This window comes from Anomalospiza imberbis, chromosome 3, assembly GCF_031753505.1.
Source record: "Anomalospiza imberbis isolate Cuckoo-Finch-1a 21T00152 chromosome 3, ASM3175350v1, whole genome shotgun sequence".
NCBI classification, from domain to species: Eukaryota; Metazoa; Chordata; class Aves; order Passeriformes; family Viduidae; genus Anomalospiza; species Anomalospiza imberbis.
Window position 1 is genome coordinate 106826645 of NC_089683.1, and position 27327 is coordinate 106853971.

The 27327-nt window shown below is 38.4% G+C and overlaps 1 protein-coding gene across 8 annotated transcripts in view; it reads left to right on the top strand.

Moving 5' to 3' along the window:
• MACROD2 (mono-ADP ribosylhydrolase 2) overlaps positions 1-27327 on the top strand; it is an 853971-nt gene that overhangs the window by 176529 nt on the left and 650115 nt on the right. For all 8 annotated transcript variants that reach the window (XM_068186328.1, XM_068186321.1, XM_068186323.1 and 5 more), the window contains one exon: positions 7496-7525. In XM_068186328.1, coding sequence (XP_068042429.1) covers positions 7496-7525 — 30 coding nt within the window. The remainder of the gene's footprint in view (positions 1-7495; positions 7526-27327) is intronic.

The window sequence follows — 27327 nt, forward strand, 5'->3', positions numbered from 1 at the left end:
CAAAGCTTAATTATCTCTTTCCCTTTATCATCTTGTAGTGTGTGTGACAATTTCTCACCCTGTGTTCTGGAATGAAATTGTTCCTGGTTTGTGCTTTTCTGATGTTTCCCAAAATGAGAGGAATGGGGAAAATCAGCATGGCTTCTGCAGAGGGGCACACATAAAACATGACCATGGATCTTTCTGTGCTGACCAGCCACTTTTAGCCTTTTCTGACTTCTTCCCTGCAAACTGCAGGTTCTGATTCAACAAGTCTGTCGTCTTCTCCCTCCCAAGGATGACATCAGCCTCATCAAACAGGTTCTTCTAACTGTCCTTCTTGAGGCACTGGCAGGAAAGCTTCTCCTTCATCACTTGCTTGCTTTTCTTTTGAAATAGATCATCCTGTCTAACTCAAATTAATACCAATGGATGGGTATGAGAAGCATGAATTTCATTGGTAGGAAAGTGTGAACTGGTGTTTTTGCAAAAATTTCACCTGGAAGTGCTTTGTGAAGTTGTGTTTGGGACCATTCTTAAAAACCAAGTGCATTTGTTTTTTGGGATATTCTTTTAAGTTACATTTTTTTGTTGTGGTTGTCTGACTTCCCCACCAAGAAGCAATTTTGGTGGAGCCCTCAGGCTACTGCAAAGTTTAGGCTTCTTTTAAAGCTGCAGCCTAAACTTCAGTCCATATGGAAGTTTATACAGCAGCATTTAGGAAGTACTCTGGGCCAAACACCTTCTCTCATGGATTTTTCTCAGGATGGGTTAGTGAACTTCAATTTCTGTTAATTTTCTTTCACCCTGTATTAAAGCAATTACTGTATTTCACTGTATGGTAAAATACCTGTCATTCTGCTCCCTCTGCTTTGAAGTTTTGCCTCCAATTAGGCCAAGTTGAAGGTGTTATCCTGATAGCTGTGTGCTCATTTCTATCCCATGCTGCTCTCTGCTGCCTTACCTGCCTGGGGTCTTCGGTGCATTTGGTGGCTTTTTTTTTTTTACTCTTCATATTAGATTTCAGAGATGCTTTGCATATGAATGATTAAGCTTAATGGATGTAGTATATAACTTTAAAAAATAACCTTCTTCATAAATGCATATCATGTATTGAGTTGCTAATGTATTAGAAGAAGAAAAATAACTGAGACCTTATGACAGTTATTGTTTCTTTATTGAATTCAGAATGTTGTGAAGGCAATTTCCTTGACAGGATCAACTCCAGAGTACTCACTAGTATGCTGATTATTTTTTCCCCTTAATCTACCTCTGACATACCTTTTACAAGCTTGAAATTAAGAGACAATGACTGGTTTATTTGCAAACCTTAGTTTAAAGAAAATCTGTTCTCTATACAGAATTTGTGAGTGGGGAAGAGAATATCACAGGTTGTGACAAGTGAGCCACAAAGCCATTTTATTGGTTCCAAATACAAAACCTGTGCTTCTAATTGCACAAAGCCTTCCATTAGGATTTTTTTTTAATCTTTAACTTGTAATGTGCATTTTCTCTATCTAAAAAAAGGTAAGACATGGAAAACTCAATTCCTTCTGTTGTATCCCACATCATCTGTTTTGCTGAAACAAAGATGATGGAAACTTCATGAGCTGAATTGTTTGGTCATGCTTCTAGGGATCTTGGCTTTTTAGAAAGAGAGCTTGAAGCTGGTGCTTCCTATAATGAATAAAATGAGACTGGGTAAACAATTGTGTCTATTTGCAGAGGGGTTTTATGGGGAGAAAAGGAGATTTTCTAGGAATGAAGCTGAAGTCTTTTGAGTGTGTATTGAGAGTATGATGTGCTCTTGATCACACATTAAAAGTAAGCAAACCTGGAGAGGAGCAACTTGTTTGTAGAAATCTTCTGTAAATTGTTCCATCTGTATTCTGGAGCTGTTTCTGGGGTATGGTTACATAAGTGTTTTAAGCCAATCTTATTTGGCTGCTTAAGTGTTTTAAATCAATCTTATTTGGCCACTTAGGCCTAGTGGTTTTCTAATTTCCAGTAGTCTCTGCTTTGCATCATTAGCCACTGACATAACTTTGCCAATCTGTCCCAGTCTGTTGTTATAATGTTATTTTACCTCTCCTGACTGCTGTGGCTTTATATGCAGGGAAGCATTTTAAACAGAGTGGTGACTCTGTTTTATTTACTATACCTGCTGCAAAATGACTTCGTGATCTTTCAGCCTGAAGCTTTTTACTTTAAGGCACCCAAACACATCTCTCAAAAATGTTTGGATGTACAAGGTGCAGCTGTTATCTCACTCCTCTTTGTTCTCTCTGGTTTCTTGAGAGAAGATGAAACGAAATGCACTGACAGGTAAGGATGTCTCACAAAACATGTAGAAGAAATGTAACTTCCCATTCCATAAATTACTGTTACTCTGCTCTCCAGCTGCCTCTTATGATGTTTTATTGATGAATAAAAATAGTGTCTGAGGCAATAGAATGTCTTGCATCTTACAATACTGCCAGTTATAAAGTTGTCTCCTTGAATAAATTTCACAATTAGAAAGTATTGACAAAAATATTCAATCTTTTTTACATCAAAATAAGCTCAAACATCTGCTGCCAAAGTCAGACAATATCAACTAATCTTTTAGAGTTATATTTTTATTCTACTGACAGATGCATGGCTGCATGACATAGATGTCAATTTAAGTTACTAGTGCCATTAATACTTGACAAAGACATGCTCCCAGAAGAATTTATGTTCTTAAATTGTTGTCAGATAAGTATGTGCCAACAAAAAGTAAACAGTTATTCAGCCGTGTTGTTAACAAAGCTAAAAGTGTGTTATCTCCAGAGATATCACAAAAATTGCTATTCACATCTTTCCTATTCTCTAAATTCCTCAGAACTGACAGCAGAAAAAATAATTCTGTGGCTGCAATTGCCTCCCATACCTATATCCTTCTTCACATTTTGTATGTTATGGCTAGCAGTGCAGGGAGATTTTCAGTTTCATTTGAGGTGAACTTCTTCAGCATTCAATTGCTTTCCTCAAAATTTCAAATAACCTTACTGTTTGGTAAGAATGTTGTTGTAAAGAGAACAGTGAGGGAGCCACACCAGAGTTTCTGATCTGCTTATTCAGTCAAAAAACTGTTGGAAAGTGATGCAACATAACTCTTTAAGAAGGCTGAGATTTAAAACATTGATGTCCAGTTCTCATTTGTCAAATGTGCCGGTATATTCATTATTAAAATTTGTACATTTTAGTAACCTGAGCTTTCATTGTGAGTATTCCATCATGAGCAACTAAACTTACTTTAAATTCTTTTCTTCCGTGTTTTTTATTTGCTTTACTTTTTTCCCTTCTCTCCCCACACTAGTTTTTTGGAAAGAATTTTGTTTCTTAAAGCAAGAGTTGAATTCTCAGGGTACAGCAGACTATTGTTCACTGGGTTTCTTTAGCAGGGCTTCCTGGTGCTTTTAAAAAGCATATTTATCTAGTCCACTGAGGTTTTAAGTAACTTGAAATACTGAATTTCTGGTTGACTCTGGGGCTGTAAACATCTCAGTAAGGGTTAAATCACTATCCTTAGTGATTAGCTACTTAGTTTGTTCGTTGATGTGATTTTTTTAGAGTGGATTTTTTCTTAGGGATGAGGCTGAACTTCGTAGAAACACTTTTTCTGCTAATGGTTCTAATGTCCCTATTAAAAAGTAAACCAGACCTAAAGGACTGAATGCCATCTCAATACTTCTAGATGTATTTCTGTTCACTGTACTGAGACAGTCTGTGAAGATGAGATCTGTCTCTCAGGATGCAGCATTCAAGTCTCCTTTTAAAGTAGTGGTGATGCACAGTATCTCTAGGGCTGTAATTTGTGTCATCCTGAAGCCACCATTTAAAGGACACCACAGGAACTGGTCCCCAGATATGGTGCTCTTCTTCTTACTTTTTTAAAAAAATCGAAGCCTGTGTTATTGGTGTAGGAAAAATATTTAAAATTAGATGAAGTCTCACCTCTGCTGCCTCTTTAGGGCCATTGCCAATGATGTTTTGGATGGGGCTCTATCAGTGTATGTTGTTTTTCATTCTGGCACGGCAGACTGTAGTCTGCTGGCTGCCTGACCGCTCTCTGTATATATTAAAATAATATTTCAAGTTTCTACTGTGAGTAGATTTTCAGAGTTAATGCCCAGGAATCTGTTGTAGACTCTAGTTTTTAAGGAGGCAATTTCAGAGAGGTTGGGCAGGTCACTTTGATAGGGTGATGTGGGGAATGAAATGAGGTGCAAGAAGCCTTTACTTTTCTTTGGAGCCCCTCTTACTCTTGTTTGCTTTCTTTTATTGTTCTTTGCCTTGGTAACTTGGTAGCAATTCAGTCTTCCTGTTTCCTCCCACCCCAAGTCTCCTGTGATTTCAGAATCTTGTAGAGCTCTGGAAAAGAGAAATAAGAACAAGAGGTTAGCCAAGATGGATTTACAATCTGCAGTCAAATAATTTACAATCTGCATAAAATCATAGACTCATAGAGTGGTTTGTCTTGGAAGGGACTTTAAAGATATCCCATTCCAGCTGTTCTGCTGTGGGCAGGTATTCTGGGGTGACACCTTCCACTTGATCAGGTTGCTCAGAGCCCTGCCCAGTCCAGCCAGGAGCCCTGCCAGGGATGGGCCATCCATAGCTTCTCAGGGCACATGGTGTAAGGTGTTCTGCCTAAGGCTGGGCATGCCCTGAGTGAGAGGAGTTGCAGTGTGTAACCTGTGGGGCAATTTGGACTCCATCAAGTTTGGAGGTTGAAAGCTTCCTGGGACCTTCTGCTGGTTGCTCATACAGCTACCCATAGTTGAACCTCTACAGCAGGAGCAGCTTCCAAAGGGTTTTCCAAGACTTGATCATTTGGGAGCAGTGATGGATAAAATGCAGCTGCAGATAAACAGAGGGACTGAGAGGAGAGCCATGCTTGCTCCAACATGATACGATGTGATTGGAGCCATGGGGCTGTGCTGACCTCTGTGTGGGAGAAGATTCATTAGGTGCTAAGTGACGAGTTACTTCTGTAGTGGTAAGACTTTCCCAAATATGGAAAGAGAGGTATGTTTTATTGAACCTTTCAGGAAGAGTCTGAAAAATCTGAAAAAAAAATTTCTTGCTTTTTGACACATTATCTTTCTGGAAAAGAAACTGTAAACATAAATCAGTCTTGTTCTTTCCTGGAATCATAGGGAGATGGTTTGATTTTCCTTCTATTATGCAAGCAAAATTAAAAAATGAAGAGTCCCTGTGAATTATTATTGCATTTTCAATAGCTGTAGTAGATGCATTGCAGCCAAAAACCTATTTGAACTGTTTTTACTGTTTCTATAGAGAAGTGGGTGGTGCTGACTTATATTATATGTTACTAAGAAGTTTTTGGAAAATATTGGAAAGATGAACATTGTCAGGAAAACTTAATGACAGAAGCATAATTCTCTGAGAAGCCATTGAATGAATGTTTGCAATGGGGATGTTGGCTGGGTATCTGAAGAAACTTTTTTAGCAGTGGAAACTTTGGTAACAGGTTTTAGCTGTGTGTCTCAAGTCTCTCAAACATAATAACTGAAATCCTAGAATGTGACTCATGTAAGCATTAGAATATTTTAATTGTATAGTGCCAAAAAAATAAGCTGGAATAGCAGGCCCTAGATGACACTTTGTTCCTTTTAGTTTCTTCTGATAAGAACTCTCCTGATTTCTACAGCAGATAAGTACTTTTTATTGCAGGGAAAGTGATGTTAGCTGTTAGAGGAGGTCTTCAGAAGCAGCTGTAGAAATATGTGAGGCTGGTTTTATTTGTTTCTTTGTTTAATAGTGAATTTCAGTCAGGGCAAGAATTAGGTAAATATAGCAAGGTTGACGTTCTTTGCAACATGTCTACACACATTTATTATTACCATCATTATGCCTTTGTCAAAAGCAATATATACATGGCAGTATTTGTTCTCTGCTAGCACTTTAGAGAGGATAGGCAAGAGATGTTCATACTTCTGGATAATTTTGTTGTTGTTTTTTAAAGTTTTCCATTTTGTGCCTGTTGCTCCAACCTTTCTCCGTCTCCAGACAAGCACTTCTTTGAAAATGGCTTCAAATGACTTTATTTCAGCAAAAAAGGATTTTTTGTCCTATTTTCCTTCATCTAATTTTCCAGGGTACTAGAACCAGACTTGGATGCAGAAAAGGCATGAGAACATCTCTCTAGGTCTTGGTTTTAATGATTCTTCAGTGACAGTAGGACAACTAATCCTAGGATGAGTAACTAAATTAGTTAATTAGTTTGCTTTGATGTAATACGGTCAGCTATGCTGGATATAAAACTGCATTTTATTTCTTTAAAGAGCATTGCATTTTGACTAATATAGAAGTACTTCTTGAGTAATGTAGAGGTACTTTCATACATGCATCCTGGCTGTGATGGAAGATCTGGCTTTCTGATGAAGGCAGTTTTGCTGAAGTGTCAGGGAAAACTGGCTGCATATGTTTGAGCTAAAAATGGATGTTAAGTCCAAGGTGTTTGTAGACTATCTGGTAAAGAAGAAAATCAAGATAATTGCCAATTTTATGTAAAAGTCTCAAGAAAATGATGAAAAAAACCCAACAGCAGGGAATTTGCTGTTTACAGACTTCTATTGAAGAGACAGAGGAAAATTACATAAACAATAACATATTAAAACAATACCTAATTTATTCTGTGTATCTTGCTAGATACCCTTGTCCTGGAGCATGATATAGTTTGAGGTATCTGTTCTTTACTCATCAGAAATACCTGTGTCTCTCCTGTATGATCTTGTTTTAAATATATTCTGATACAACAAGGATTTGTTTCCCACACATCTCAAGGGCAGGTTTAGAAGCTTAGGCATTCCTTCTGTTTCTGCCTAGGCGCTGAAAGGAAAATATTTGGCATGACTCCAATTGTGCTAGCTTAATTTGAAGGACCATCTTGTATCACCATGCTCTGAAAATTGCTTTTCATAAGTGATTTATCAAGTTCTGGCCTGGGTAGCTGGATGGTTACAGTGCTGAGTCAATTAAGCCTGCTGAGGGAAATCCCAGCTCAATTGCACAAACCCTTTTATATCAATGGAGCCAGGATTTCTCATCATCATCCCCAAAGGTCCCATGGCATAGAAAACAAGGAGAGATAATCAGAAGTTGCATCAAAGTCTATTTAAGTTTCTCTACAATGAAAATTTTAAATTAATTTGGTAATCACAAAGGAGTATGGTTTATAGAATTATAAATGCAGGATTGTAATTTCATAGCCTATTCAGTGCATTAGCTTTAGTAATTGTATTATTATTTTATTTATTAGCTTGCATTTTTAAATATACTGCAAAGGTAAAGATTGTGATTGCAATTTACAATAAGTGATTGTTTTTGCATTAAGTGTTTTCGGGTAAGGGAAGAGTAGCAAAGTTACTGAAACAATGGACAATCTCTTATGAAACATCTTCTATTTTGGTTCCATGTATATTTAGGAAGATCAATGCTAATAATTCCCTTTTTGTTTTTCTTACAGCTAATTCCAGTCTTCTTGGAGGTGGAGGAGGTGAGTCTTTGCATAATGCTTAATTTACTCTTAAACAAACATGAAATATATGCTGGAACAATGCAGAGGTTAGTTGGTTATAAAAGAATATAAGTTCAAAAGTTAGAAATACAAACTTATTAGATGGAAAAATTCACCAAAGTGTAATCTTTCCTATCATCAAGAGGTAAGGTTTGCAACTGCTGCTGAATTTGGTTTTAACTCTGGGTCAAAGTAGGGGCTGACATGTATATGAGGCTGGCTAAAACATAAAGGAACTGCTGAAATGCCTTATACTGTGTTGTGTTTTTAAGTATTTAGGCTTTAAATTTACCCCAGGGGAATCTCAAATGTATGATTAATAAACAATTTTAACAGAAATGTGGAAATATTAAAATACAGTAAAGTGTAATTTTAGTAAATGAATGTGGCTTTATCTTTGTACTTAAAAAAAAAATTGTTATGGTTTAAACTTGATTGCTTGCCTTACTCTGCTTGCCAGAATAGTCAAGTAGATTTCAATACAAATCTTTGGTACAAGTCAGAGATGCTACGAACGTGTCTACTGCTAAGGCAGGGATGCTCAAGTACATATCATTGTATTACTTCCAAATACATGGATGCTGTTTTATTTGAGTAGATTGATGCTATTTTACTTTTGGTATTTCTGTAGTACTGTGGCCATAAAATCTACATGAGTGGTAACAATTCAGGCAAAATGAACCCATAAAGAGCTTCGTCTCAGTTGCAGTGACTTCCCCTGCCACACAGAGGGAAGTTAAGAGAGCTCAGTTCTGGAAATTTCACAGTGCAGGAGTGGCACAGGCAGCAGCTCATGCTCCATCCTGGTGGGAGTTAAAAGAACTCTGTGATCAGAGATTACATATGTAAGGGTAAAGGAGAGGGCTCTGTAAAAAGGAGATCTCTGTTGCTTTTGAGGCTGCAGGCTAAGTTGTCAAAGCTTTAGTTTTAACTGAACAGGCAGCTCTTATTTTGGCCTATGAAAAGGTGCTTGACAACTAAATAAAATCATCTAAATAAAACCATTCACGTTCTTCAGCTGTGTGTCTGGACATTAAAGTACAGGGCAACCTTACCTGTTAATCCTGTTGGATTAATATGTTTCTTTTGATTTGAGTTAGTTGTTTGCAGTGCACCAAATTTTTCTTTGTTTAAAAGATAATCCTTTAGGAGGTAATCCTTCTCTAGCTGTTCCTGTTTCTGCAGAGCTGTTCCTGTACCTCCCCTCCAGCACTTGCTCCCAGCTGGTAACATCGAAAAAAAATATAAATCAATGCAAATGTTCAAATTCTAATCAGGTTCCCAGGGCACTGCTGCTGCTGAAAGGATTTGGCTATTAACTTTCCGTGTTATTTATTCAGCTGGACTGTACTTCAGAAGTTGATGTCTGTTTAGTGTGGCCCTTGATAATGTGGCTTTCCCTCTGCAGCAGATGGGATGAGCCTGTGCTGTGGGTCAAATTAGGATTTTCCCTGCATTTTATGTGTTAAAAGTGGCAATTAAAAATATATTCTCTCCCCTCATGGCAGGCTGAGATGATGGCAGCCCAAGGTGCTGCTGCCCCTTCTCCCCTCCCTCCCTCCCTGGCATCCTTTTACTGCCATTTTAAAAAATCAGTGCCTTCAGGGTTATGGGGAAGCTGCTGAGGGAGGTTGGGTTTGGGCATGCACTGGGTTTCTCCGGGCATGAGCTGCTGCAGCCCCCATGGCCAGAACCCCAATCCAACATCCTTTGATCTCTTCTAGAAGGATAACAATGCTTAATATTAACAATAACTCCTGCTTGTGGTACAGGAAAAGCACCAAATCTGACCGTTTTACGGCTTAGAGGATGACTGCTCATGGCTGGGGGGCTACATGTGTGGAGGTGCCATCAGCCACCCATGGGTAGGGCAGCTGATGTCCTCAGAACACACTCGCTTGGGGTTTCCAAATTTTCTGAACAAAAATCCCAAGAATTTCATTGCCAAAGTACTCTAGATTTTGGACAGGGGCCACAGGGTGCATGTTTTGAGAAGGGAAAAGTGTGTGTGGTCTGCAGGCCAGATCCTGCTCAGGGGTACGCAAAATGGAGGCAGCCCTGGCCAGCCACAGGCAGGTGCAGCCTGCAGCCCCTGGCTTTTGGAAAAACGGTTTGGTAATTTCCACAGGCATTTCTCTGTAGAAGGAATTTTTTGATTCCCAGTGGAATGGTTGAGGATTTTAAATTCTGGGTGTATTTTTTCTTTTATCCAGAAGAAAGTGATGGTAGCAGTCTGCGTGAAATATTGATAGTGAATTATTAAAACTTTATTATATACGTAAACACCAAAGCCTTCTTTTGATTGCAGATGCTGAATATTTATGATAATGCATAATACCAGTGTAGTTTCTCCAATAATGGGATTCAGATCTCCTTGGTAGTGCTCGTTAATTTAATCTCTCTGTCACTGCTGGAGGTATGAACACATGTCTTAGTTTTACAGATAAAGAGAACTGGAAATTTCCGCTTGTCCAAGCTTATGCAACAGGTTTTGTGATTTTGAGGTGCTTTTGAGCTCTTCTGTGTTTGAAACCTTTTCAGAACTAAACACAAATTAATTGGAAATAGTTATTTGCACATCCTGATCAAATATTTGCAAATCACTTTCCCTGGGTGTTAAAACCATTTTCTTGAAGAGACCTGCTAAGAAACCCAATGGGCAACATTGTGAGTGAACATGGTGCACTTGCTTGCAAGTTCAGGAGAAGGTGGTTTTGGGTGGCTGCTTATCTTCCGTGCGTCACCTCGGAGCCATATCAGGGCATCCCTGTACTTTGATTTCCCTGAGCCGGAGCAATGGTTTGTTCTTGCATTCCCCATTTAAATGCCGTCTGTTCATTTTCATGACCGTTTGGAACGAAGAGATAAAAGCACAAAAGATACCAGGACTGTTTAATCATAAAATCAAGAAACCCACAATGGAGTCTTTAGTTAAATATAGATGTTGAAGGTTTTTTTCTGCTTTTCAAATAACTCTGAAGTTTCCAGGATTTCATTATGAGTTTGGTGAGTGAGTCTTTTTTCTTTTTCATTCTTTACTGTTTTTAATAATTGATTTTTAATTAGGAGGCATATTTCACTTTCAGGTCTAGATTTATCACACATTCAGCATTTCACTGCTAATAACTTGCATGGAGCATTATAACTTATTTGTGCATCATGTATTATTTGTCCCATTATGTTCAACACTGCAAAAGTGAAAAATTATTAAGAAAATTGCCTGCATTTGGAGGAGTGAACAAAAACTTGGTATTTTGAGAAAAAGTAATCTCTTTTAAAAATATGTCCTGAATTTTGACTTCAGACCTCAAAGTGCCATATTTTGCATGGCAATCTTTTTTCTTTACACTCTTTAACATTAGTGTCAAGAAATTAAAACATATGATTTAATGTGTTTTATTCAAGCAAAGTGAGCAGAAGCTGAGGATTGTCCTCCCTAATGGCTTTGAGTAGTCTGTGGGGATTTTTTGGGGTATTGTGCTCTGCTGTTCCCACCTAGTAGTCAGTTATTTTCCTCATGGTTCATTTTTCTTCTACTTGATTTGCTGACTGTAATCATGTTCTTGTTGGGTGCTGATTTCTGCATTGGCTTGATTTAGCTGACCTTAAATTTAGGGTATATTTAATTTAGATTTTTTTTTACTTCCATAAGATTTTGTTGCTTATGCTAGAATTTGGGAAGGAGACATCACCTTTTAGTGTGTCCTATTATGATCATAGTTTCTTTCAGCTCTGTACTTAAAACTGGTAATTTTGTCTTTACAAACTCAGAGAGAGGACAGGTTTTATTTACAGTCTCTTGGAAGCCTCATTTAGACCCAGTTTAAGTTGGTTGCCCCAGAAGATCTGTCTGCTTTTCTGTTTCTCTCCATCTCTCTTTTTTTTTGGCCAGTGTAACTATTTTTTCCCTAGGGCTTTTGCAAGCATGAAAAAAAATTCATTCCCATATAGCCATAAGTATTTTAGCATATCTTAAATGTAGACCAGACTTACCTGTCCGCCCTGCCAAGATACAGATTGTAGGCACAGTTTTAAGCAATTCTTATGGCAAGGGGAACTTGTGCTCATGGTCACAGCAGGGAGCTGGGTTTCTCTGTACTGCATTGCATAGACTCTATTTTGAACTTAGGATTTGCTGCTTTTGTGTTATGTTATAATAGTGACAAAAAAAAAAAGTGTTTTCTCCTGAAAGAAATTACCAGACTGACTTTTATCCTGGTGTTGTGTCCCTTCAAATGTGTCAACTGCTGTTTGCCAGCCACCCTGTCTATTTTTCAATTAATTGTGAGCTACTGAGCTAAAAAATCCAGTGATTATCCAGTCAGTAGTGTCAGGAAGGAACAGCTGACACAAATACCTTGACATCCCTCCCCTTAGCCAGGGATAAATTTTTATTCTCACGGCTGTGTTTTAGGTACATTATTGGCCTGTCCAACTGTCTTCTGATAGTTAAATCTCTAGCAAAAAAAGACAAAAAAAAAAAAAAGAAAACAGGTTTTTCACTTTCTTAATAGTAACTTGACATCAGTTTACTGAATGGATATTAATGACACTGAGAAGTGAAAGCTATGCAAGAGAAGATTGGAGGCAGGAATGAGATAAGTTGCAGAGCACCCTGTAGCAATATATATAACAGCAGAAGAGTTTAAATACCAGACTTGCCCATTCAGAATGTGTAACAGGAAGAAGACAAGCCTGCTTTGTCCTAAACCAGGACTAGATGCTCTCTGTTTTGGATTTCACAGGGCTCGGGTTTGATATTTACATAATTTAAATGCAAGAGAAGCAGGGGTTTAAATCCAAAGTTCAAATTTGTGCATGACTTGCGCATAACATGAAATCATCCCATGAGAGGGAGAGGAAAGAGTTTGGGAAAGGAGCACTGACAGGATTCTTTCATCAAGAAAATAAAAATTATTTTTTGGTATTTTTTTATGTCAGTCTGTTGGCATGTTCTTGTATCATGTCAAATGCATCTGTCAGATTGGGGTGTGCTCACAACAAATGGCTACATGGAACAAATGTGCTTCATCTGGGATTTCAGCTACCTTCAAAAGCTTTCAGTTGCTTTGTTCACTGCATGGTCGTAGGCTAGGTATGTAGATAATGGCTATGAAGGTACAAAGATTTTCCTGGTGAATAATGACTATGAGGAGAACTGATAATTTAAGGCAAATGGCCATTTGCCTTTGTTGCTAATTAATCCCTTTTTGCTAGAAGATTGCTGCTACAATTCGGTAGGGTTGTTAAAGTGTTTTATCTCCTTTTACTATTTGTATGCTGTTCTTTTTCATCTCTGTAAATAGAGTGGGTTTGAGAGGGCTGTACCCACAAGTTTCCCCACTGTGACAGTGCCTCAGCCAATTAAAATGTTAATATTTATGTATTTTTTTCTGCACCTCTGTGATAGTTCCATTGGTAGGCCAGTAGCTCAGGGTAGACTGTAACCCTTTCAAGGTGTTTGGTTCAGCCCAAAATCTTGTTATTCATGAGCTTTTTGTTGTATCAGATCAAAGCAAATAGATTTCTCAGTAATTCAAAATCTTTTATAGAATTTATTCAAACTTACTATGCAAGAAAGGTCCTTCTTTATTCTTGAAATCCTTCCCTTCCCTTCCCTTCCCTTCCCTTCCCTTCCCTTCCCTTCCCTTCCCTTCCCTTCCCTTCCCTTCCCTTCCCTTCCCTTCCCTTCCCTTCCCTTCCCTTCCCTTCCCTTCCCTTCCCTTCCCTTCCCTTCCCTTCCCTTCCCTTCCCTTCCCTTCCCTTCCCTTCCCTTCCCTTCCCTTCCCTTCCCTTCCCTTCCCTTCCCTTCCCTTCCCTTCCCTTCCCTTCCCTTCCCTTCCCTTCCCTTCCCTTCCCTTCCCTTCCCTTCCCTTCCCTTCCCTTCCCTTCCCTTCCCTTCCCTTCCCTTCCCTTCCCTTCCCTTCCCTTCCCTTCCCTTCCCTTCCCTTCCCTTCCCTTCCCTTCCCTTCCCTTCCCTTCCCTTCCCTTCCCTTCCCTTCCCTTCCCTTCCCTTCCCTTCCCTTCCCTTCCCTTCCCTTCCCTTCCCTTCCCTTCCCTTCCCTTCCCTTCCCTTCCCTTCCCTTCCCTTCCCTTCCCTTCCCTTCCCTTCCCTTCCCTTCCCTTCCCTTCCCTTCCCTTCCCTTCCCTTCATCTGTGTATATATCTTTGGTTTTGCCTGCTATTATTGCAGTGGAGTTTTAGTTCAGCTTTACATGAAAATTAGTGGATTTTCTCATTTCATAGTGCATCTAGAGATATAATGATGAAAGCTCTATAAATAAATAAGCACAGTTTATTTCAAAGGACTCTTAACATAAACTGCCGTGGCTGTATTTAAAATGTGTGCTCTACTCTTGTTTCTTTTTTGTTTTTGTTAAAATATGATATATATTTTGCTCTTTGGCTAAACAGGATGCCAGCTTCCTTTTTCCAGTCTTTTTATACCATCTTATGGGTAATAATCATAAACAGGAAGTCTCTGGATTGATTTTAAGTTGTCACCTAATTGTATCCTGCTAATTACTCTTTCAGAGAAGTTAGTTAAAAATAAATAACTTACATTTTGCTATTTACAGGAATTGATACAGCTATACGATCAGTTTGGGTTTTTCTGATTTGTTTTTTTTTTTTTTTTTTTTTTTTTTAAATACATGTTCAGCCTGTGATTCTATAAAGGGGTGCTCCTGTTCCAGCTGGTGATACAGAACCATGACAGTTATGTTCATGAAAACAATCTAAGATTTAGTCCATCCAGTCATACTCACTGCTATCCTCAGCTTTTTAATACTGCTGCTGCGTTGCCTTAATTGGGCATTAGGAAGTGATGTTTTATATTTCACTCCTCAGTTACTGAGTGCTTAGTCCATAACACTCTGAACTCACACTTAATTGGGAAGTCTCTTTCTGTCTCAAATAGACCATTGCACTAATTTTCCTCATTTTGTTTAATTTCATTATGAGATATTTACAGGGTTATGTACTCACAAGTAAAGTATTAAGATATACACTGTCTGCTCTCTATATATACATGACTTTCATATAGATATATATATAGATGTATGTATATATATGTGCACATCACCATGGATGTTTTTTATTTGATCTTGCAATTGCTTCATAAAGTCAGATTTAGCATGTGTTTGCAAAAATAAATGCATAAAGATAGGACATTAATTTTCTTAGACTGGGACCTTTAGTTCATGGTCATTGAAAATTTGAGGCTCTCGATATGAATCCAAGGTGAAAAGGCAGGTGGTTATGTAAGGAATGTATTTCTTTCCTTTTCCTTTTTGTTTTGTCTTGGGGGACAGAGCTGCAAATCTGGGAGAGAGATCACAAACCTCCCCTAAATGACAGATACCACATGATGTATGAGGCAATTCACTGTCCATTTGTTATGTCAATGCAAAGTGATCTAAAAATGTGAACACTTTTTCCCCATACGGACGCATACATGTATGTCTCATGTGTCTTGAATGCAGAAAACACATTTTTTTCATTTAACAAAATGCTACTCAGTCATCTTAGAAACCTTCTGTCAAGGCTCTCTTCCCATAACTGAAGATGAGGAGCACAGTTGCCAAGGGAAAACAGGCTGGGAGTGCCGGAAGTGATGCACATCTCTGCAGGTTGAAGTGAGAGAAAAGTCGAGTACTTGAGTATATATATGTACCAGTCTACCAAAGATGTTTTTGCAAATTAAGCCTTTGATTGGTTTCCTTAATGAAAAATCTGTAAATTGGGACATCTGTCAAAGTTGTTCAGTTTCATGCCGAACAATTTTGACAGTGTCCCTTTTGCTGAGGTAAGAATGAAGTGACCACGGCAGCTAAGACATTAATTGTTAGGCTCAAACAGTGGGTGGTGATGTTTTAAAATGTGTTTTTCAGCTATAAGATCTACAGCTATTTTCCTGGTCCTGAGGAGAACCAGGAAAGGAGGTCCTGAATGAGGACCGGGCTACTATAGGAGGAAAATGCAAAATGCAATTTAAAACATTTAATATTGTTTTAATTAGTCTTACAGGGGGGTATTAAAAGAAATAGAAGTGAAATAAAGGAGTGATGGAAGTACTTGACTTGTAGAAATAGAGGCACTTTTGAATATCAACCCATTTACTGAAGCTTTCATGCTGGTATGCCTAAATACAAAACAAAGTCCTTAATCAGTAGAATGTTCATTAAAAGTATCTGTAAGCCCCAAGGGCATCAATTTCTACATCAAATGTGTGTACAGGTGTGAACATTAAGGCATAGAGAAATGGCACCGGCTGTTTGCTGGTTCTTGTTGGCTATTCTTTTAAAATGTGCATGTCCAATAAAACGAGAATATGGACATTACATGGCACTCACACCTCCCAGGAGGAGGGAGAAAATCGCTGTACCGCTGTCTGCTGATGTACTGACCCCAAAGGTCAGAGATTGGAGATTGTAATTCCCTACCTCCTGTAATGAAAAGAATTCACAATAGTTTCTTCTTTCTGTTTCTAATGAAAGTAATTACATCTTAGTCACTATATTTTCAAAGACAATTTTGATTAAAACTCAGGATTAAAGTACAGAGCCAAGGAAAACCGAAGTATTGAAATTACAGATATTACAGAAAGAGTTTACAATTCTCCTCTTGCTGCATAGGATGAAGGAATATGAAATCAGGTCTGCATTCACCTCTCACCTTCAATTTCAAATTTTCTGCTCTTTCCACAGAACTTCACTACTCATTTCTGAGTCGCTCTTTCCTGATCACATTTTTCCAAAGTTCTTTCTTCTAAGCAAAGTGCTTACAGATTATAACACGCAGTTTATCAAAAACCAGGAAAATCTCTGGCAGAGTAGATGGCAAGATAGTTGAGTCTTGGAAAAATCCTTTGTTTGCAGTGTGCTTTTCTTCCCTCCAGCTTTAAGAACCCTGTATCAGACAGTGTGAAGTGGAATGAACTTTTGGCATAATATAGAAAATTTAATGTTGTGATTGGTAATGAAGAATTAAAACTCTTACAGCCGTGGAACTGCTTTTTCAGAAACATTAGTGGAAGAACTGCATGTACAAGTCTGTCTTTGCAGTTACTCATCTTTTTGAATTGATAATATTGGATGGCAATGCAGCTTAGAGTTGCTAATTTTCCTTCTAGTGACATATGGAAGACTACAAAGTAGACAGCTCTTGTGATTTAAGAAACAAATAAAAAACCCCTGCCCTTTTTAAGGCTTCAAGTTTAACCTGAATGACTTTGTAGCAACAATTTAGACTTCATTTTTTAAAACGAAATGTGGTGGGGAAACAGTAACCTGAGATGTGAAGTGACCAGGGCCAGTAACTGCTGAAGATGGCATGGACATGAAAGAAAACACATGGTAAACCTCATTTCTATGAGCATTATTATCACAGAGTCTAAATACCCCACAGACCTAATTACTTTGTGAACAGAGAAGTAATGTTTTCTCCAGTTTCCAGTTGGAAAATGAGACTAGGGAACCGTATGTTTTGCAAAAGGTCCATGTAGAAAAGTGCAAAAATCAGCTCCCTGAAGGCAAAGCAAAAATGTAAAAACTTAGATGAGTTTTGCAGGTAGAAATTTTGATTCCTAAAAATGAATTTGGAAGGAAGAGGAATTTTAATTTTTGAATGAGTGTTATTGGTAAAAACAGGCTGATGTTTGGAGGGAGGGAAACCATACTCTGCTGAGAGCAACAATTAGACCTTAATTGGTGATACAGCAAATTCTCTAAGGGAATGGCAGGACTACCAACTGGAAATAAGTACTACTAGATAAACAGTTCTACACTAAGGGACTAGACGGGAATATAGAACAAATGTGATGTATCTGAAGCTACTGCCATTGATAATTCTAAATACACAGAATTCACTCTTCTTACTTACTTGGGCCTTTTTTTCATTATGTTAGAGAAAAAACATTTATTTCTAATTTTAATTTGTATAGTATTAATAAAAAAGTGTTTTAAATTATTTGATGATAAAAAAAAGTTTTTTGCATTAAGAAAATATCTAATTTTATTATCAATCAAATCTAGCCTCTTTCAACAGCTGAAGAATTTCGATGTTTGTCCCACAAAAAATGCTATCTTATGATTATGTGTAGAATAGTTGGAGTTTTTTTCTTTAGAAAGTCATCTAATTTACATATTTTTCCTTGTTCTTTATGAAAATGCCTCATGATATGTAGGGTTTATAATTCAAGTTTCTTTTAAACCTGATTTTCTTTTTAAAATGATGTTACTGCCATTTGGACTGGCAGATCTGTAGTGTTGTAGTTTTGGCTACGTATACAGTAGCAAAGAACAAAATATTTTTTGTCACACTTTTGTTACAGTTCAGCCTGTTCCTTTTACATTATCAGCTTGTTTCTCTGGGCTTCACAGAGGCATCTGCTTTAATTTTAATTGGGCAGGGCTGCAACTTAGCAAACTGGGGTAAGCTTCCCAAATAATTCACAAATGTGGTTGATTAAATCAGTTATGTCTTGGCTGAGTGATCTATGAGTTTATTATACACACACAATGTTAAAAGAATGTTATTAAGGTGCAAATACAGGTACTTATAGTTAGGAAGTGCCAAAATTCAAGTTGCCTGGAGGCTCTCAGTCTCTATGCATGTGTATATGTATATGATATTGACTCTAAATGTACAACTTCACTGTTCTTCCAGCTGGAACATCATCTCAGTCATCCTCCTCGCTCAAAGCAAGCCCAAAGTTTACTTGTTGAATATTTCAAGTCTGGTCTGCAAACCAGTATTTGTTATGGTATATGATTTGATAAGTAAATTAAAGATTTCATAGGTAGTTTATTTGACTTCTCCAAAACAATGGTGTTTCCTTCACCAAAAGAAGAAGGGAAAAAAAACAAATGCAGAGATTAATATAAGAATTCTTATTTTAAGGCCCAGTCTATACAGCAGGGGGCTGATTTATTTGAAGAATGGAAATCCTTTTGTTTCAAAAAATAGGTCTGATAAATTCCAAGCAATTATTCAAACAGGAGCTTGTGTATCAGTTTAGGATGTCACACCAGATTATAAATCATCCAGTTGAAATGTACCTTGAGATTTCCACCTTCTTCTCTACTTGTTCCCAGTCCCACTACCTGCATTTTACAGTTTACTACTCCCTTATTCTCATCCATTCCAAAGACTGCAGGCCTAAATTTACATGTTAAAGAGGAATTGGGTTTAGGGAGCATTTTTACTTAGGCAATTTCAAACTGTGGTCTTAAAAAGGTGTTTTGATGTGATTAAGGAACAGAGAGCTGACTGAGAGAGGAGTGATGAGTGTGGAAACAAGTGTGGAGGGGAAGAGATGAGTGATAACTTCCTCTGCTGCTGGGCAGATGGTAAAGTGAGACTGTGTTCTCAAACATTTGGGGTGCAGGAAGTGAGTGTCCCCTTTCTAACTTTTACCTTAATGTTCACTTCTAAAAACAAGTCTCCATGTCTAGCCAGTCACAGTTGCCTTCTGCTTCTGGCTTACTGTCCAGTTTCTTTACTGGGAAATGGTTTAATTTTAGTCCTAGACCAATTTCCCAGATTCTCTCTCTTTGAATTTGCATGACTGTGCCCTTTCATTGCCAGCTTTATTCTTATGCTGTATCCTGATCACAGCTTTAGTCACCAGTCCCTCTCATCTTCAATCATATCATCAGCCTCTAAATGCAGGTAGTGGCACTCCCTCCTTTCACCAGTTTGTGCTGGGATGAAGGGAAAAGTGTTCTGAGCAGGCAGTAATTTCTTAAGCCAAATGAATTCATTACTCAGGCAAATGAAAGAGAATTGCCAATTTCAGAGCTGCTGCAAGTGAAGGAAAAGTTTACAAAAGCCTACAGTTGTGGTTGTCATCTTTGTTTATCTTCCCATCACAATTTTGATGTAGAATATTTAATGCAGCTGTACCACAGCGGTCACTGTCTGCTGTTCCATGGCTTTTAGGAACGAAGGTGGTATAGTCACTGTAAAAGGATAAAAGCCCTGGTGTTACTACCTTCTTCGTATTTCTTCACCCTTGATGACTGGGCAGCAATTTCTCCATGGGGATTATTTGTCCAAGGATGGGGCCTCTGTTCAGTCCAGATATAACCCAGCTGCGGTGGAATGTCACCCCTTCTCTGGGCTTACAAGCAATTAGACCTGCAGGCAGGACTGCCTGCCCTTGCAAGGAACAAAAGATGCAGCAGAAAACTTTTCCCTTGAAATGGCAGCTGGACAATGAATTGGAAGATTAATCAGAAAATTATTTCAAGTCACTTTTTACAGCAAGGAAAAGTCATATGTCCTCACCATGAAATAAGATGAGAGCTCATACTTGTTTAAGTTTGTACATGGATAACTGGTGGAATGAGTCTCAAAAAAGGGGTATTCTTAATAACACCAACTACAGATAACAGTCATGTGTGAGTTTTGAAGGAAATTTGCTCTGATGACAGGTCAGTTTTCCATCAAGAGCTGGAAAATTGCAAACATATGATTATTCAAAAAAGATTATGTCTGCAAATAGGATATACTAAGCAAATACTGTCAAGTTCATATGGGATATTATTATCTTTCCCTTTGAGACTTGATTCAGCAGGAGCAGTTGATTTTTTTTTCCAACATAAAGAATGTGGATGTTTAGAGGGAAATTGTTTGATTATAAAGGAAAGAAGTACCAGTGCACATCAAATATTAAATAGAATTCTGTCTTTTTCAAAATTAGTTCCCGAATTTGATGCTATAAAATTTTAGCAGTAGTGGGAGAGCTCCCAGAAGACCCTTCATTATGTCTCATTATTACAGCATATGTGAGGCCATGGTACCTTGGTTGCTATAGTTCCTTATTTATTCAGGAAAAATATGTTTAATGACTGCACAGCTGGGTAACCTTATGTATCTGTAGATTCTCCAGAAACAAACTTATCTATACCCCATAATACCTTGATTTTCCTTAAAAACGTCATAAACCAGGCTTCTTTCTTTTATTTTGAAATTTTTATTTCTTAACTACATGGTAAATTTTAATATCAGGCCACAACTTTACCTAGTGCTTCTCCAGGTTTTCTTAATAATGGGAAGGGTTTTTACCTTTTGGAAGGAGAAATTGCAAATTTTGATATTGCAGCACAAGTATGGCAGATTTCACACTCACCTGATGACAGGTTTGCCACCAAGGATAAGAATATGGCTGTAATATTCTAAAAACAACCTGAATTCTTAGTCAGGTATTATTCTCATTTATGTTATTTAAATCCTAATAATTCTTATTGAACAAGTTGGATCAGATCTCCTTTGGAGCTCTTACCAAAAAGCTGTTTAAATAATATGTAGCTTTAGGTAAGAGATTTAGTTAAGTATCTGTCCTGTCAGGGGAGACAACTGTGAGCAAGACTTGTTTGGCTTTACAATTCCAGTGGTAATGTTTAAATTGTTTCATAGGCCTGAACTATCCAGGAAGGCTGCTGTGGTCCCTAAGAGCTTTTTTGGGCATACTGATGCCCTAAAACTCGGGTAGTATTTGTAATGTAATAATTGAGGAAAGATGATTATATATATGAAGCATTTAAATACTCATTTTAAGCTCACAGTAATTCCTGACAAATTGGAGTACTTGGCATTTAGAGAACTACAAACTTCCAGTGGTGTGTGAACTTCCATTTGATGTGAAATAGAACCTTTGGGATCCCATGTTTGTGACATCCACGGTTGTCATTGGTCATACTGAGTCTGATCTGTCATGGTGGTGGGATCTGAAAGTTTGTGAGTACAGTTCCCCCTAAAATGGTAGAAGACAATTGGAAAAACACTTGTTTGATTTAACTGTGGACATCATCCCTTTCCCTCATGTGACTTTGCACACAGGCGTTGCAGCTGCTGATCTTTAGCCGGTCTGGGAAAGGGTATTCAGCTATTTAAAAAGATTCTATAAATAATCAGGGGAAAGCAAGATCGTTCAGACAGTAGCACTTTTGCTTAGGTCACTCTTGGTGGATCATTCTCAAGCTCCTTCCTGTCTTCTTGATTGTTAGTTTGCAGCTTCCATAGGCATCTTTTCAAATTCATCACTATCTAGATCATCATGCCATTGAAACATTTTCCCTGAAATCTTAATTTATATTTTTTGGTTGTTGGTACAGCTTTAAACCTGAAATTAAAGGATTCCTGTTGCTTTCAGCTGGGGGAGAGAAGCTGTCGTATCATTCAGTGCCTCATCTGTGAGCAAAGCAGGTGCCTGTGAAAGGATCGGGACACACAGGAGCTTTGTAGACTCATTAGTTTGTTCCACACTGCCCGATCTGGTTTTGCTTTTGTAGCACAAAACATCTGTCAACAACAGTTCATCTGAATTTCTAGGGAGAGAGATGCCAGCAGTACTCCTGCCTGCTCTTTTTTGGGTAAATCTTACCTAGATGCAGTTGTCCTGAAATTACAAAAGGGAGCAAATTACTGTCTCCTCCTCATCTGTGGGAATAAATAAGAAATGGGAGCTGTGGGCTTGGCACTTAAGCATTTCCATTTGTAGTACACTGACATACTAATGATGGTAATTTTGCATTTGTTACTACATGCCTAATCTAATTAAGTTTCTCTTAGGGTACAATTGTTGTTTTCTGTATTTAATTATGTAACCACCAGGTGCAAGTGTTAATAGTAGCTGAATTGAGAAGGCAGTCTTTTATCTTTGTACTATGTAAGAATTTTTTTCTGTATCTTCAGTTTCCAGTGAAAAAAGTGCTTACAGTATTTGATCGCTCCAAGGAGTTCTAGTAGCACTTCTGATTGATATACATAGGAAACACTAATAAGGACTGAACACTTATATTACCCTTTCATTTAGATGTGTTCAGACCCATTTATGAGCTCTACATTTTTGGTTTCAGGTGTTGCAGTAGTTCAGACTCCCTTTCCCAGCTATCCTGTTGATTTTGAGGGTTGGCAGACTTGCCACACTCTCTGGCAGATCTGCTTCTGTCTGTTTGAAAAAGTCTGAACTATGTAGGGGTCTGTTGTCTGAAACTGGATTTCATGGACCCCTGGCAAAACTGCTTCTGTGACTGCCAGCCTGGCTCTGTGAACTTTTTGCTACCATTTCACCAATAGCTTGTTCAAACATTTTGAAAGAGTATTCAGCAGAATTCTTTGCCTGCAAGAATAAACTCAAGTATTATTTTTAAAGCTCAAGGATCTGAACTTTGAAATTATGTAAGAGTGTGCTTGGAGGCAATTGACTCTCAAAAGGTTTTGAAATTATAACTTTAATTTTTAAATAAACTGATCAGGAATTGCTGTAAATTTTTCCACCTGCAGATTGGCAATTGTTTTACTCTACTAAGTAAAAATAAGTAAAGCTTGTATTTTCTAGCTTCTAGTTAGTCATCAGTAATCTATAATTAGATAAATTTGGCATTGAGTGTAATAGAAAAATTAGATAAATGATTGATGCATGTTTATTCTAAAGCATAAGGTACCCATGCAACATTCCCATTATTAATGAATGAAAATTGTCTGCAGAAGCCTTTTTCAGCCTCTTGGCATTTGTGAACAAGTATACATGTCTTAGTAGAAGTATGGCCTGGATGTACCAATAGTTCAAGCCTGCTGCCAGATGCCTTCTTCTCTTAGTTACTTTTCAAGGATTCATTTAAAGAGGGATTTTAAGCCGACCATGGATGACAAGTCAGTGGTAGTGAACCAAAATACACTGCTTTTCATTTAAGGATCCTGTGGGATCGTTTTGCCTTGAGCTCTGAAGTGTGATTTTACAGTTGAACCATTTTCAGCATAGAAACATAAAAGTTCCAGTTTATTCTGGTACAAGAACGACAGTATCCATTGGTTTAATTCTACATCCAGGTAAACAAGCTGTGTCTGATTTTTTTTTCCATTAAGTTTTCCAGGGCTGTTAATGGTAGAGATTTCCCCCATTCCTGCCATGGTTTTAGAGACCTGAGTTATTTCAAGTTTAGTTTGTTTCTTACCCTTCAGGCCTTTACTTCAAACTCCACTCCTTTGATGGTTTATCACAAAATTTGTTCAGAGGCTTCCATTTTTTAAGGTAGTCTTTTAATTACTACTGATTATGTACTGCATCAAAGAAAAGGGGTTGAAAACTTTAAAACCACAAATAAACTATACATCAATGGGTTATAGTAATGAATGCTAACATACTGTTTCTTCAGAAAGAGCCTGTTAGGGACAGAACACCATGTTTCAGGTGATGTGAAAAATAGTAAGCTTGACTTCTGAGAGCAGCTTGCTTGAGTTAGTGGTCAGGTTTCATTAAAAATTAATTTAAAAAATTTTAGAATATGTATGCTTGGTATTAGTTCATAGAAGTCTTCAAATTAGTATCAGGATTAGGTCTGCAGATTAGTATCAGGAATAATGCTTTCTGGCAGCAGGGCCTGACACTGATGGCAGTAACAACTTTTCACTTAGTTCCTATAAGCTTTTGGCTTTTGGATTTGTTTTTCCATTATTCCTATTCCAGGAGCTGTTTTTTCCCCTAGAAGTACAGTGATTTATTTGGGTGATAACACACAGGCTGTGGTATTTCAGAAGCTGTTATCAGTTTCCATGTAGGGATGCTTGGAAAAAAAGAAAATAACACTATCTTGCAAAAAATATGCTGGCTTCATTAGGTGCAAAACTGTCTCAAATGGGCCTTAAGCAGCACTCTGGCTTCTCCAGCTTCTCAGCATGAAAACATGTCTAAGTAAGTTATATTATTTCAGGACAGTGAACAGCTTGCTTCAGATCCAGCAACTGTGTTTATTCTTTGGTTTTGGTTTTTCTCCCAAGTGAAGAATGTCACTCTGCGCTGTTTATATTTACATCTCAAAACAATTAAGCTAAAACAGCTTCTTAAGAATGGGAGCTGGCTTTCTCTCAGGGAGAGCTTTGCATTAAATTTCCAGAGTCATGCAGTAGATACACTTATTTTTGTGGGTTTTCTTTCCTTTTTTTCCCCCCAAGCTAGTGTGATTTCCTTTATGTTCATCTTTCTGAAGATGTTTGAGTGCTGTTGATTTTGAATTGTGAATATTGGTAGGAACACTTAGATGTATTTTCTGTAGAGTGCTTTAATTATGAGAAGAACAACTAACTGATTTATTCTGTATTTTGTGCTATTTCTAATTATATCTTTGGGTATCTCAATGAAATACCTTTTTCATGAAAAAGCTGAGTAGTAAGCAGTAAAAGCTTTCCTGTCTTTGATTACAGGACCACATACTAACAAAATACAGAGACTTTACTCCTTAAATTTTTCCATGTCCTTGCACTAGAACCATCTGTGAAATAGATGAATAGCTTTTCTAGTCTGAACTGATTTATAGCATAATTGTTTTGTTCTAGTGCTTCACAGCAATGCTACAATACATAGAGAACTTTGAACAGACCCAGTGTTGCCAAGTTTTAAGGCACCATCCTGCTCTCTTCTTTCATCCCTTTCCCATTTCCAGATTTCATCAACCTACTCTTGTATAGTTGCAATACGTGTTGATGAGTGGGCAATCCAATACTCCTTTGCTCCCTCTTACAATAACTGGTGTTTCTTTCTCAGAAGACAAAGCTTTAAAAATAATTTTGCCCCAGGGCAAGGCACTGGGGTGAAGATTTAGGAGTATTTAAAGCTTAAGACCTTCTGAGCCTTCTTATTTCTGGATCCTGATTCTGTGTACTCCTTGTAGGGTGAAAGAGGATGCCTGAGGTTTGAGTGACCTGCCTTCTGTAGGCAGTTGCTTCCTCTACTGTTCATTTGCAGAGGCAAAGCCCTATTTTGGCCGAGAACACCAGATGTACTGGATTTTGGCTGGGAACACCAAGTGGATGCACTGGATTTTGGCTGAGAACACCAAGTGGATGCACTGGATTTTGGCTGAGAACACCAAGTGGATGCACGGGATGAGCTCTTGTGCAGCCTTTGTGTGGCATCTGCTGGAATGGGCTCCCAGCAGGCCGTGCGAAGGTCTGCTGCATGGGCAACATGGGCCATCAGTTTTGTGTCCTATGTTTGTTATTCCCTAAACGCGCACTGCCCAGGCTCTTTGAAGTAGGAATGATCCTCTACAGACCCTCTGTCATCCTCTGACCTGAGCAAGTTCCCTGTGAAAAGTCCCAGAGTGTTTTCATGTCCCTCCTATTTGCCAGTGGACAGATTGGGTGTGAAGCAGGGCAAATGGGGTCTCAGTTTCTTACAGTCTGAAGGAGACTCTGATTTTCCTTCCTGTGTTTGTCGTGCCCCTGCCTGAAGGCTGTCCCTACAGAGCCTGGGGGCAGCCTGCTCCCTGGAATGGGTAAGTGGTCAGCAGAGGCAGGCTGTGGGAAAGGTGCTCCTGGTTCCCAGGGCTAGTGCTGTCACCTCTGACATTCCCTGTGGCCCCAGCAGCCACACTTGAGACCAGCATCATTTCCCCCACTGGTTTTGCAGGCAGTGCAGTCCCAGTTCAGAGGTCTGCTGTCAGCAGGGGGTCAAAGGGCATCGCGTGGGATTTAGCCACTGTTGCATATACAGTTCAGAATAATTTTCTGCTCCTTTGGTAGATCTTGATGTGTTTTATTCAATTCCAATCTAATCAAGTTAACTGTTTTAGCACATTGTCTTTCTTCAGACCTTTTACAGAAGGCTGGTGTAATCTCTCTTAAAAAGAAAAAAATAATTCCCCTTTCATCTTTCTGTGGAGATCACTTTATTCATGTGTAGTGACCTGGCTTAGCATTTGATAACTAATGTGTCACTGAAAGTTCCTCATTATGGCCCCAGCTTGCAGACCACCTGGAGTGCTCCATTATTAATGTGAACTTCAGGTTCAATTTTTAGATGTGTGCAGGTGCATATGCACTATTCATTGCAGGCTGGTGACACTTGCTCCGTGAAGGGACAAAAGTACGTGTGGCTGAATGTGTCTTACAGGCCTGTGGAGCACTTACTGTTTTGATAGCAGCCAGAAGACAAGTGTAAGCACTGAGGCTCCAGCTCTGTGTTGATTATAATCTAACTTTTGCTTTCCTTGGCAATTGTCCTTTGATATGTAGGCATTTAATCTCAGTGTCTGGAGGACAGAAGTAGAGAAGCAGAGAGGGGAGGATAAAGGGAAAAGCACACTCTGGTTAAGCCAATAACATGGGAAAAGCTTAGTTCCTATTCCAGACATACATGTATCTTTGGATGGCAGATGGTAGTTACGTGGCAACCAGGCACTGCAGGGCCCTCCTGGTTGCTGCTGGTTGTAGTGCAAGATGTAACTAATCTTGTTGATGCAGCCAGGATGCTGTTAAGATGATGAGTTTAGGAAGGATCTTACATCTCCTTGATGGAAGCTTAATTTTGTCTGGGTTTTTTTTCAGTAGTTGCTTAAGCCACCTAAACTCCTCTAGCCATCCGTCTTTGCATCCTGAAATCAAATAAGTGACCTACTGAATTAAATCTCTGATCTTGGTTGTTTTATAGTCTAAATAAATGAAAAGGTAGGGGATAACAGAGTCTAATGTTGCATACAAATCAGTGGAGCTTGGTACAGTTGCGGGGTTATTCATTTGTTTTACTGAGGTTTGATTTTCAGGGTTGTTTCCCTTTTCTTCTTTAAGGTGAGAATTTCTTTGTGGACTTCTTTTTGTTTTGTTTTCTTTTAAAAGAAATATGGAAATAGCAGAAGTGGGAGGAGAGCTGGATTCATAGGAGCAATGGAGCTAGAAGGACAAAGGGAGATGGGCTGAAAAGGAAGGGGAAAAGAATAGTTCTGAGTGTGTGAAAGGGAGTGGGAGGAACAGGAAATCAGAGTGTGGGATTGCAAGCA